The sequence below is a fragment of the Leuciscus leuciscus genome (genome assembly GCF_965113295.1).
Source record: "Leuciscus leuciscus genome assembly, chromosome: 4".
Classification (NCBI taxonomy): domain Eukaryota; kingdom Metazoa; phylum Chordata; class Actinopteri; order Cypriniformes; family Leuciscidae; genus Leuciscus; species Leuciscus leuciscus.
Window position 1 is genome coordinate 17,045,349 of NC_138728.1, and position 12,917 is coordinate 17,058,265.

Genomic DNA, 12,917 nt, shown 5'->3' on the forward strand with positions numbered 1-12,917 from the left:
GTGTGTGTGTGTGGCCTGGTAAACCCTGTATTATTGGGACAAAATGTCCCCACAAAGTTGCAATATCCAAAATCCTTCTCCTTGTGGGGACAATTTTTGGTCCCCATAAGGAAAACAGCTTATAAGTATTATACTGTACTTTACGGGTCGTACTCAATTTGTACAGTTGTAGCAGTTTTGTTCAAAGCCTTCGTATGTCAATACAGGTGTCCCGCAGGGCTCAGTATTGGGTCTTCTTTTATTTATTATTTATCTTTTACCCCTACTCGGCTGCTCGAATCATCTGCAGAACTGCCCTAGCTGAACACATTACTCCCATATTACTAAACTTGCACTGGCGGTTAAATATCGTATTAATTTTTAAATTCTTCTTCTTACTTACAAGGCACTCAACAATCTTGCTCCTTCATACTTATCTGACCTTCTTCATTGGTGGTGGTTGAGGAGATTCCCCCCTTCCATATGTGAGGCGCTTTGAGGACCCTGAAAAGCGCTATATAAATGTAACAAATTATTATTAATTACACTCCTTCTCGGACTTTAAGATCATCTTTTTCACTCACATTTGTTCTCCCTCGAACTCGCACTACTTCCATGGGGTCCCGGGCCTTTAGTCATGCAGCTCCTTATTTATGGAACCTGCTGCCACAGGATGTGCGAAACAGTGGAAGTTTAAATCTCGCCTTAAAGGAACACTCCACCGTTTTTTGAAATAGGGCTTATTCACCTTCTTTCCTACATTTAGATAGGTGGGCAAATGCATTTTTGTCTCAGTGCATGCATTGTTTTAGTTTGACAGGGTCGGCGCTAGCTTAGCTTAGCATAATGAATGGAATCCTTTGTTGCCAGCTAGCATGTCCTGAGTAAAAGTGATATAAAAAAAAAAAAAACCCACCTAATTACTTCTTGTGGCCTGCGTATTCACAACAAGTACAGATAGCGATGCAGATTAACACTAGACGATTTCCTATGCAGATATTGACTTGGGACTATATTAGGGGGAAGCACAGGTGAAGCACTGCTACGCAGAGAGCACTGCTACGCAGAGATATCACGCCCAAGTAGCAGTGCTTCGCCTGTGCTTCCCCCTAATATAGTCCTTAATATATAAGTCAATATCTGCCTAGGAAATCGCCTAGTGTTAATCTGCATCACTATTTGTACTTGTTGTGAATACGCAGGCCACAAGAAGTAATTAGGTGGGTTTTTAAAAATTATTATATCACTTTTACTCAGGACATGCTAGCTGGCAACAAAGGATTCCATTCATTGTGCTAAGCTAAGCTAGCGCCGACCTTGTCAAACTAAAACAATGCATGCACTGAGACAAAAATGCATTTGCCCACCTATCTAAATGTAGGAAAGAAAGTGAATAAGCCCTATTTCAAAAAACGGTGGAGTGTTCCTTTAAGACCCATCTTTTTCGGGAGGCTTTTATATGATTACTTTTACATTTTAGTACTGGGATCCAGGCTGTAATAATGAGTATTTTTTTATTGTTTTATTGTGTTTGTAAGGTGTCCTTGAGTGTCATGTAAGGTGCCTATAAATAAAATGTAAAATAATATAATAATAATAAAGTCATACTAAGTGATTTTTGGAAAATGTAAAAATGCAGAAAGTTTTGTGTGATGTGTAGGTTTAGGGGTAGGGTGGGTGTAATGGGATAGAATATACAGTTTGTACAGTATAAAAATCAATATGTTTATTGTCCCCATAAAACATGAAAACACAACGCGTTTGTGTGTGTGTGTGTATGTGTGTGTGTGTGTGTGAGTGTGTGTGTGTGTGTGTGTGTGTGTGAGAGAATCTAATTTCCACAATGTCTGGCGTGCACATTTTTGGACCCAATAGTTCCTCAGTCAGTTTTGCAGTGGACTGGACCTTAACAGTTTGTCTGTGTTTGTTATTCTAACCTTGGCTACATAACTGCTGACTCCTGGGCAGCTGAGTGTTCATTGATCTACTATTGTGCTTGTCTATGTTAGTATTATTCTGCTGGGATATTTAGTTGGGACTGAGCCCTGTGTTGTGGTGGCCTCTTCCTCTGGTTCGGGCTGATGGCTGACCTCCCTTTCATGTTATTTTTAGGCCACAATAGGCACAGTTATACTTACTGTACATCCCTCTCTCTTGCTTATTGTTCTGGTGGGTAAGTGTGCATTGATTCCCTGCTTGAGTTCAATCAAAACCAGCTGCAAAATGTTTCAAAAGAGACCAAATCTTGCACCAAAAATAAAGAAAGAGATGGAGTGAGCAAGACATGAGGGAAGACCATAGTTAATATCTAAAAATATTGTACAGAAAATAGCTTTTTTTTTATGGCAGTTTTGTGTCAGGAATGAGTGTTGCGCAAGTGCAGTAGCCTATACTCAGAGCATGACTTTCCCCCCCTTATATTACCTTATATAGTCTTATGTTCAATCATTAAATATATATATATATATATATATATATATATATATATATATATATATATATATATATATATATATATATATATATATATATAAAGATTATATTAAAATGCAGTTTATACCTACAATGACCTGAAACCACCTCATCTATGATGATCATGTTTTCAGATTCAAATTCAATTTGCCATTTAATGGTAAAAAAGAAAAGAAAAATCAGGCTGATACAACTTTTTTGAAATCAAAATGAAGGGGGAAAAACGCCTTTTTAAAAGAATGACATTTTTGGAATGATTGCGCCAAAGTAGTTTGGTACAATCTTTTATAATTTTTTCTTAGGAATGCTTTGATGCGTAAAAACTTGAAAAGATAAGTGTCTCAAACAAACCTTTGGATGTTTCAAAGATTTAATGCCACACATTGTTTATGATAGTTAGCTAGTAGTCTAGATGCTTTTACTGCGTATACAAGTAAAATGTTTGTCTTGATTTTATTTTCTCTTTAAAATGTACAAATAAAATAGAATAAAACAAAATATACATTTTAAGTTTTGTTGAAGAAAGTATAAAAGTGTTTCAAAACTACATGAAACCAACATAAACTTGCCACATGTTTTAAACTTTTTTTTTTCTTTCTATAATAGACAATTTTAGATGTCATTGACACTTGTGCCTGATTATTTAGTAAGTTATGAGGTTTAATTGTTATTGAAGTTGACCACTAAGTAGGAAAGTGGCAGCACTGTTTTGGGGGGAAAGTAGAAGATTTCCTGCTGGGATTAGGATGCGGCTTTAATTCAATGTAGTGTTGTTTCCACCCACTCTTTTTTTGGGATGTGGCCAAGCCACCCGCTCCAAACATGTTCTCCGGGCAGCTGGAATTTCTTTGACGTTTTTGCTAAATGTGTGTTTATAAGTTTGGCTGTTTGAAAAGGGATAGTTCACATTCCATTTGTTCCGACCCCTTTGAATCCGAAATGGAGCACAATTGCTCCCACTAAAATGAATTGTTTCAATCTGTTTCACTACTCGTCTCCATCACGGTGGCCTCAAGGGATCAAGACTTCAATATGAAAAAGAAACGGTGACTAATCGAATGGAAGTTCTTCCATCACCTCCAACCCTGCCATGTCCTGATAATCTCTGATTCACTCCAGACTAGAAGTCTTTGCAAGGATTATCATGGTAGGAGAACCTTGAAAAGCACTCTTCTGATGCTAATGATGAAAAATGAATACCATCATAGTGCCACATAAAGCTTATCTCTCAAGCCTGTAGCCCATCAGGCAGAGAGTGAGAGCCCATGGAGGGCGTCAAAGGTTGACTGGGGAGTAGGAATCCATGACTCCAGCACCCTGTGTGTGTGTGTTTTCTTTTCCATGCCATCCTATTTGCAGAGCTGAGATAAGCATGTGCTTGTGGTGGGGACCAGGTGCGTGACTATCTGTCTCTCAAGGGATTTGTATTGACAGGGGAGGGTCCAGAGGGGATGTAAGAGGGTCAACCCATCGCTCGTTCTCTTTTTCAGTCTTTCATTCTGCCCATCTCTCCCCCCTGCTTGTTTTCACAGGGAGTGCAGGCCACTCTCTGACGTCAGGTTCCATGCATGGATGTTCCATTTTATCAGGAACCACTGCTTTGGTTCTGCCTGGTATTCCTTTTTCTGTAACCGGTGGGATTTGTTTTTGGAGAAACACAACATTTAGATTCATGGATGAATGGTGGTGACTAGGAGCTCGTCAGCTTGAAATGTCCCAATGCACGCTTTGGTTCATTAATGCTGAACCCTTGCTTTTATCAGTCAGAGAGAAAAGAGAGTATCTCAACAAACATACATACATCTGTAGCAGCAGATTTCCTTCCAGGCTCTTTCGTGGAAAGCAGCAAGTTGACTTAATCACATGTTATAATGTTTGGCCTGGAGGATTGAGTCTTGAGATGCAGAGTTCCTATTTCCTCTCTTGGGCTGTGGCTTTTGGGTCTTCCATAATTCTCCCCCAACCCAAATTTCTTGAGGTTTCTCCCTCAGCCCACTCTTTTCCCCAGTTCTGTTGGAATGCCCTTTTTCCCTGCCACAAGATACTCCACTGTGGCTTTGGAGGCCACCTAGAATGGAGCAACTCTGCTGAGCCCACATTCAGAAATAAAGATTGAGGCTGTAAATGTAGCTCTTATCAGGGCTCTTTGCCTCTATCTATCGAGTATTGCCCGATCTTAAAAGACACATTGTTTGTTGTTGGAATTATGGCACTTCTGAGGAACAGGCCACAGTTGTCAACTGTGCCTCGCTAGACAAGCCTGAGGAAGTGAACTCTATCATTACCATCATCACCCTGCGGCATCAACAACAATATTGCTGTCATTCCCATCAACATCCTCATCATGTTTTATGATCTTTGTCCCCGCTCAACCAGCCCGCTAAGAGTATGGGCCCTCATGTGGAGAAAAGCGGTCAGATGGCTAAACAGCACACTAGCCATGACCCACCAAGCTCCGATGGAACTGAACCCGGAGGTTGCTCTGCTCCTGTTGACTTTGGCTTTTCTAAGGCAGTTAGCGGCAAACTTTCAGCTCCGATTTATCGCAGTGCATTCCGAAAACAGGTAACTGGAAGCCCATCGTTCAGCAGTGCTTCACCAGAGCAGCTTGATGAACTCTGTGAGGGAGACAAGAAAATCAAATTCGGGCTTCACTGCTCAAGTAGGAACACACGCGGAAATGTTTTTTTGAATCTGACCTTCTGCCTGGAGCGTTCAGTTACATGTGATCCACTGAGCACCTGGAATCCTAGAGAGGAAATCAGAGCAGTTTCTTTCAATATATAATTGTATATAATTTTCTTACATTGAAGGTGTAGTTATCATTCATTGCTTTGCAGTATTGGTGGATTGCATTGTAAAGTATGTTGTTAATGAAGGAGGAACATGGAAAAAAAGGTGTTCACCATCTCATTAAATGCACTTGATTCTAAATATACCAAACAGACAAGAATATAGGCTTAGTTGTGTGAGCATTGAGTCAATCCCATGAGGTATTAAATAAACTGTAGGTGCTCAGGATAGGCTTAGGAACTGGACGTTGCTGTGTTAAAGTGTTCCGATGTGGTGGAAATCCTTGCTGTTCCTCCACACATCCCTGCTTTTAAACTGAACCAGATGGGCTCTTTCCATATAAAACTTTCACTCTCTTTTAAGTCTCACACCAGGCTAACGGCTGTTAAAAACCATGGTACATGTCATATTTTGCCCATTTAATAAAGTCTTTAATACATCAAGGGCTGCTCAGTTTCACACCACAGTTGAAAATTCATGTATACAGGCACTTTGCCAGGTACAAAACGACAGATTGTTTAGTGATCATGGGCAATGATTCGTTGTCCTCTGTTAGTGGGAAATGAATCGTATCTCCTGGGCTAAACACAAGAAAATTCCCTGATTATTTGTTTGACATGAATTAGCAGGGAGGAAAGTCAGTGCTGTCAGCATTGCTGTCATGTTCTTCTCTCCACCAGTTCCTAAATGCTATGCAAAAAGTCTAACACACAGTCCACTGTCTCCAAGCCTTCCTGTCTTTCTGACCCTTTACCAACTATTTCTATAAACTGGGTGGGGATAATAGATGAGATGAGAGTGAAAGTAAAGTTGACAGCACAAAAAAAAGAAAAAAGAAAGAAAGAGAGAGACAGTGAATTGCAGTTTGGCAGCTCAATCCAGGGAACTAGACAAACAACTTAAGTGTGGATTGTTTCCGGGATAAAAGAGAGTAGACCTTTTCTAACATCTGTTTGTGTTGGCTGTCACATATATACAGACTTACTTTTACTCCAAACAACCCCAAATGTTTCCACTGTCTTTCGAGTGTTCTTTTTGCACTCATTCTTTCATCACAGCATTCAGTTGTTCCAGCTGCAGCCAGTGTGAGGTGTCTATGTCCACCGATCTGAGCTGGGTTACGGAGAGACTGTTTTGACAGTTGCAGTCGGAGTGTGACGCGCTGCTGTGGAATGTTCTTCAAATGACAGAGGAGGAACCAGAGAGTTAGATCAGTCGGTGTGTGCATGTGTGTATGTAAGAGAGATACACAGTCAGATCTGGGTAAGCAGGCAGTGAGAAGAGCAGAGTGGTGGCTACCTTCCCGGGAAGTTCACGCCCCCGAGAGCTGTTTGGTTTTGTAGTGGCGCTTTGTCAGTAAGGGAAGAGGAGGAGTGGAAGAGAGAAAGGAGGAGGGGAGAATGTGTAGTGGAGGAGCCTTCTCAGTTACTGAGAGCAGCACACGCTGTCGGCAACAGAATGAGCGTGTCCACGCTCTCACCCGCTAGCAGCACTCTTTAGGAGACCATACACCCCCCTCCCACCTCTTATAGCCCCTGCCAGACATCAAGAGCAGACACAGGGCTCTTGTCTCTCTCTCTCTCCCTTGTGTGAGAAAACCACGAGAGACAACTCCTCCACTTTTTTCCCCCTCCTTATTTCTCTGTTCGACTTGCACTCTGAGGGACTATGCCAGTAGTTGGCGTTGCATCGAAACTCCGGCAGCCAGCTGTGGGGTCCAAACCCATCCACACTGCACTGCCCATCCTGAACCCAGGGAGAAGCAGCATGGCACATGGACTGGCACCCAGGAGCTCGGAGCTCAGGGTCACAGAATCTTCTATGCTGTCCTGTCAGCTGTCATTCAAGACGGAGATCCATGATAGGAGGTCAACCTTGGTCCCAGCTCCAGCCGCAACTTTGGCACGTAGCAGCAGACAGGCAGAAGAGAGCAAGATATGCAAGGTCAGTGAGACAGATGATGACATGTAATCCAGGCATTCATCCGTGTGTACCATGTTTGGGTTGGTCTTTAGACCAGGTACTGGTTCACTCTACAGGTGACTCGCATGTTGCTCTAGGAGAAAGCTGGTTACAGTTCTTGTTTGATTGATGTGGAATTATAATTCAATGTGTGTTTGGAAATAGATCAGCCAGATTCCTGGCAGACTATTGCATAATTTTAGCAGGTGCCATAGATCTGTCATGTCTGGACATTTGTATTCTACATGCTGGAAATTATGCAGTAGTACATATGTATGAATTCAGATGCTTTACATACATAAATTGAATTAATTATATGGTTTGTTTATTTTATATATTAAAATGAATAGTTCACCCAGAAATGAAAAAGTCAGACAACTTTGATGAAACGATGTAAAGAAATGATGACAACATTTTAATTTTGGCTGAACTATCCCTTTAATATCTGAAGGAAAACTCACACTTTGCTGAATCATGCACACTGTTTGAGCATGGCTGTTTGTTTATCATTACAAACCATGTCTCTCATGTTGCTAATACTTTCCGTTTACGAACGAGCTGTTGTAGTTTTGCTGAGGCCATTAAGATCTCTATCTGTGAAATGAAGCATGGGGGCAGTTTTAGGGGGTGTTTTGCGGGGGAGACTCGGCCACCTGAGGAAACTCTTGTGTGAAACAGAGCGGGGCAGCACACTAACTCCCTATCCCCCACGTGGGGTGCTCCATTACAGATATATGGCTGGTGTTTTCCCCTTGCTCTTTTCTCAGGCTTCACGATATTAAAAAGGCAAAGATCAAATTGCTAGCGAATGATAGACATGTATGGATTCCCATGAACTCTTACCCATTCAAAAGAAAAGCATGCCAATATTTCTGAAAGCAATTTTCATACATTTGGCTGGAAACCGAAGCAGAGACAGAAGGAAGGTGGGGCACTATGAAGGATGTGAGAGTCTTTCAAAATCCCCGCCAAGCAGATTCATTTGAGGTTTTGCTAGTCCCGCCTGTCACAATTGAAAAAAGTCAACTTTAGGTAAAAAACAAAACAAAAAAACCTTCCTGTTTAGTAAGCTCATCTTGACCATTGTCTCACTTGTGACTTCCTTAGATTTACCTCCTCCCTATTCAGATCCGAAAAGGCTGTTTTCTTGTAACTTGAAGGAAGTGCGTGCTCACTTCAAAGCAGGGTCGTGGTTGACTGCTCAGGGTTTCTGGTGCAGCGGTTGTGAGCATGTTTGGGGTTGCTGGAGGGCAGTGGGGCCAAGAAAGAGGGGAAGTGTGTTGTATTATTAACTCCGTGCTCCATGACAAACTCAAGTGTCATGCCCTTTAGTGCGAAAAATAAAATAAAATCACCAGCCTTGTCTCTTCACTTTAGTTTGCTGTTAAAAATGCAGCAGGAATGTTAAGACTAATCATAAAACTCAACTGAGCAAGCACTATTTTACAATATTATTAAGAAATGTCATGTAATGTAATATGACTGGCTTTTTAATACCTTCCTATCTCCTTAACTTAAGAAATGTCCCACCTGTCCCTTTCTGACTGGTCACAAGGGAACAATTAGTACTAATGTGGGCTTGTCCACTCAGGTCTTGCAGCTCACTTTGAATGGGATGAAGAGCCTGAGGCAGTACTTGCTTTCTCCTGACAGTCTAGTTTTGGTGGGGCTAGTGAAGATGTCTAAGTTCATAATGTAGTGGCATGTCAGTGCATTCAGCACAGGTGGATTGGTTTATACCCACATGCCTGTTTGGACATGTTTGTAGTCGTTCCCACAGAGGGCAGCACATTCACCTTGTTTGGTGTTGAGACAGTCTCTATGCGGCTGCAGATTGATTTGAATCATGTGTCTGGACAGCAAACTCATGTCAAACTTTGCATTTGAGGACATCAGTCTACCGCACAGCTGGCGGTGTTGTGATCTGCTTGTGCTATTTATCAAGTTTCCAAACAAACAGGAGCTCCACAGAGCAAGATTTAAAGTAAACCCATGGAACAACTTAACGGTTAATGTGAGAACAGATGGCGAGCGTGCTGTAGAAGCTCTTTTGGACACCTTAAGAGCAGTCATCCAAGGGAGCCTGCGTAGTTTACAGTATGCAAGGGCCTTATCTCATGACAGTGTTAGAGACTGTAAAAAAAAAAAGATGGTTATGCAAGTATCATTCCAGCCACTTTCTCCACAGAGTTCTCAATGCAGTTTCCCATGGTAAATAGAGGAAATATGTGGTTGGTCTGGTTGGTGAACTGATTATAGCTTACGCTGTACACTTTATACACCTGAGACCAAGGGCAGTGAGGAGGTGTGTTTGAGAATGTGTGTCTGTGGCAGGCTTGATGAGAGAGATAATATGTGAGAAAAATATGAACAAAAAGAAGGAAACAACAGGGTATTTGAATTAAATCTGTGTCTTGGAAACTGGAAGAATATGGAAATGTTTATTAATTTAGACCTAATTTTATGAACTCTTACACAACTAGTAGATGAGAAATCAGAACAGTTTTCTAATTCAGCTAGATTTTTTCTGCATTAAAGAGCACTTACTTAACTGACTTGAAAATGGAATGACTCCATAGGGTGTTGTTCACTGTTATACAAGACTGAAATTGGGACATAAAGACTTAAAAGTATGAATTCTCTTCTTGTTCAGAGTAAACATATTTTTATAGTGTTTAGATCATCAGATAAAACAGTTGTTGATATAAATCCAAAATAATGATCCAGCAATGTTTTGTTGAGATGAATCCATCTGTTATATTTTATTACTCATATTTATTGCATGATTTATTGTCCCAAACAGCTTTTTGTAAATCCTCCTCTGAAGTGCTTGGCTTTGAATGCAGATGGACTGGGGGAGATAGTCTTCCATACTGCATGAGGTTTGTCTGATATGTTGTTCTAGCATCCAGTGTAGAATTATGACAGCAAAACCCTGTTCTCAGAAGGACACATGTTTTCCACCCTGTGCAAATCTTCCATTTGCTTTGCCATCTTACATTTTTATTTTATGTGTTTTCTTGTGCTCTATGAGTCTTTTATATTAAAGTTATGTGAAATCCCCCAAATGCTCCTTACTGTCAAAACTGGATTGTCAACAACAGGATGTAATGCAGGTTCTATATTTACTCATTTGTTGTCCAATGAAAAGCAGCCTCCCTTAAACTCAGACCTCTCCATTGCTGTATAACTTTTTAGTAGCTTATAATATAGAAATTTTCATACATTTGGCTGGAAACCGAAGCAGAGACAGAAGGAAGGCGGGGCACTATGAAGGATGTGAGAGTCTTTAAAAATCCCCGCCAAGCAGATTCATTTGAGGTTTTGCTAGTCTTGTCTGTCACAATTGAAAAAAGTAAAGCATGGGTGTGGGTGCTCGAGGGCTTGACGACATAACAAGTGAAGCCACCGCTCCATCTGATTTCAATATGCAAACGTTACTTAATGAATCAGTGTTTTTATATCTGAACTCCCCGTACATTCTTACAATGCAAACATCCTAATCATGTAAATGGTTATTTATTTAATGTCGGGAAAATTCCCTGATTATTAAGTGTCATGTATAAGCCTACTGCAAATGTCAAAGTGGTCATTTTCATTTTCAAAGTATATGCATACAACTTAATTCACCTTGTTACGTAATTGTTCTGTGTTAGAAATATTGTGTTTTAATACCGTAACTTAATTAAAATGATTCGCACCCAAAGGCAGGAACGTAAATCGGCGCCTATGCTTTCTGTCTTCTTTGGAACACAAAGGAAAATAATTTGAAGAATATTCCACCTGTTTTTGTCCATATACAATAAAAGACACAAGAGTCCAAAACAACTTTATATAGATGAACAAACTCTTTAATTTCACTCATTTTTACAGCGATGTGAAATGTGGATTATATATTCACGTTATCATTAGCTGTGTTAAGGCTCTTGTCATCTCAGGGCATCCCGTTACATATGGGCACAGACACATACTCATGTATATTAATCCTCTTCATTCTTACTGAGTTCAGCAGTGTGGTCCAATAGCGAGGTTCCCCAGAGCTCTGTACTTGTCCCATTTAAAATTTGTATGTGTGAGATTAAGAAGTCAGGGAATGTAAACAGGCCACTGGTGGCTCACAGTGTGTTAGATGGGGAAGGGAGGGGAATGTTGAGAGTGCAAGGGGACAGTGCCAGCGTTTCCCAGCAGCAGAGGTGCTGTCGGTGGTGAAACACTGAGGCTTGAGGTCGGCGGGTGGGGTGTTTCTTCTCTCTGTGCATGTCATAGCCATGGGTGGTCTGGCGTGCTGCACTCCTTATCTGGAAGAGTGCAGGACACTGAAGACAAGTGATGATGCTCCCCCTTAGACAAGCAGAGATGGGGGCTCAGATCCATTATACAGCCCAACTCGAATGGAAACATACTATCCAAAAGCTCTCTAAAGAGTTGTGACTTGTAAAAACCTACATAATCTAATAATTCACTCATATTTTTTCCCCCAGTGTGCCTACTCAAGGGTTGAGTGATGATGATGTTTATTCAGATAAAATCAGGCATAATCTCGGCACACTGTTCAGTTTATTTCTTGAGGCCTTTACTGTTTGCCGCAACTCATTTCTTTTTTTAATAAAATAAATCTGATTCTGACTCCCATGAACAAGGACTGGTTTACTGTTATGTTCTGTTTATTATACAAGTGCACGGGTAAAAGAGAGTGTGCTGCACGAGTAACTGACATGCACAGAAGTGTTTATTGACTTTATTGACTTGCACAACCAATACAACATCTACCCAAACATTTTTTTGTATTCTGCAATTATATGCAATTAAGATTGAAAAAGAAGAATCTTTAAAACTTCAAAAAAGATGCAAGTGCACCATAAAAGTATCATGAACGTGGTCTATTTGTAAGTCTTCTGAAGCTGATCGAAAGACTGATTGAAGACTGAAAAAAAAATAGTTATTGTGCATCACTTTTGTGTTATTTATTTACTTTTTTTGTTGTGGTATGAAAGCTTTACTCCAATCCACTGTAATTCCATGGAAAAGAACAACTAGCTCATTATTAAGCATTTCTCCTTCTGTGTTCTACTGAAGAAAGAAACAACATAAGGGTGAGTAAGTAATGAAAGAAAATTCATTACATTTTTTTTGTAAACTTTTTCTGTAAGTGTTTTGATTTTGCATTATGGAGTTTGTATTCAAAACAACCGTGCAGGTTTATATTTAACGTCTCTGGAAGCCAAATCAGCCTTTAGTTAAAACAGGAAGAAAAACTGGTGAGAAAAACAGCGCGCAACCTAAAGGACAGATCTTGCCAGGCATCCTGTTTTTTTTGTGTGTGTGTGTTTTGGTTTTTTACAGGGGTGAGCCATCCAGAGACCAAAAACACTCTGTGCACGCAGCTCTATTCGAAAGAAAAAATTACGTCTAATAACATTTAACGATCTGGCATGTATCATTTTGTTTCCCTCTGTTCACCAGTATCATTAAGTGGCCGAGCACTTCTGCCACATCTGAATCTCTTGAATGGTATTTATTGATGCAGCGCTTGTAGAGCAGCAGAAAAGTTTCTTACCGCTTTGCACAGTACAGCCTGTGGACGGAAGTTACCCACATGCTTTCATACTACTTCTCACACACATCAGGCCATATCCACAAACACAGTACCTCCAGGCATTGTGCTAGTTCAAAGGTATGGCCAATAAATGATCAGAGAGAGGGAGACAAAC

The 12,917-nt window shown here is 40.6% G+C and overlaps 2 protein-coding genes across 6 annotated transcripts in view; both read left to right on the forward strand.

The window, feature by feature from the left end:
- The window catches only part of nav3 (neuron navigator 3), a 315,297-nt gene that overhangs the window by 153,640 nt on the left and 148,740 nt on the right, over positions 1 to 12,917 (forward strand). The window contains exon 1 of one of the 5 annotated variants that reach the window (XM_082168167.1): positions 6,596 to 7,188. The exons of 1 other annotated variant lie outside the window; for it this stretch is intronic. In XM_082168167.1, coding sequence (XP_082024293.1) covers positions 6,913 to 7,188 — 276 coding nt within the window. In that variant the 5' untranslated portion in view covers positions 6,596 to 6,912. Of the gene's footprint in view, positions 1 to 6,595; positions 7,189 to 12,917 lie in introns of those variants that run through there. 3 more of the 5 variants (XM_082168166.1, XM_082168165.1, XM_082168168.1) reach the window with 3 other exon arrangements.
- Positions 1 to 12,917, forward strand: part of LOC309496359 (uncharacterized protein) — a gene marked incomplete at its 3' end in the record, with an annotated part of 158,636 nt that overhangs the window by 118,934 nt on the left and 26,785 nt on the right. The window lies entirely within an intron of this gene.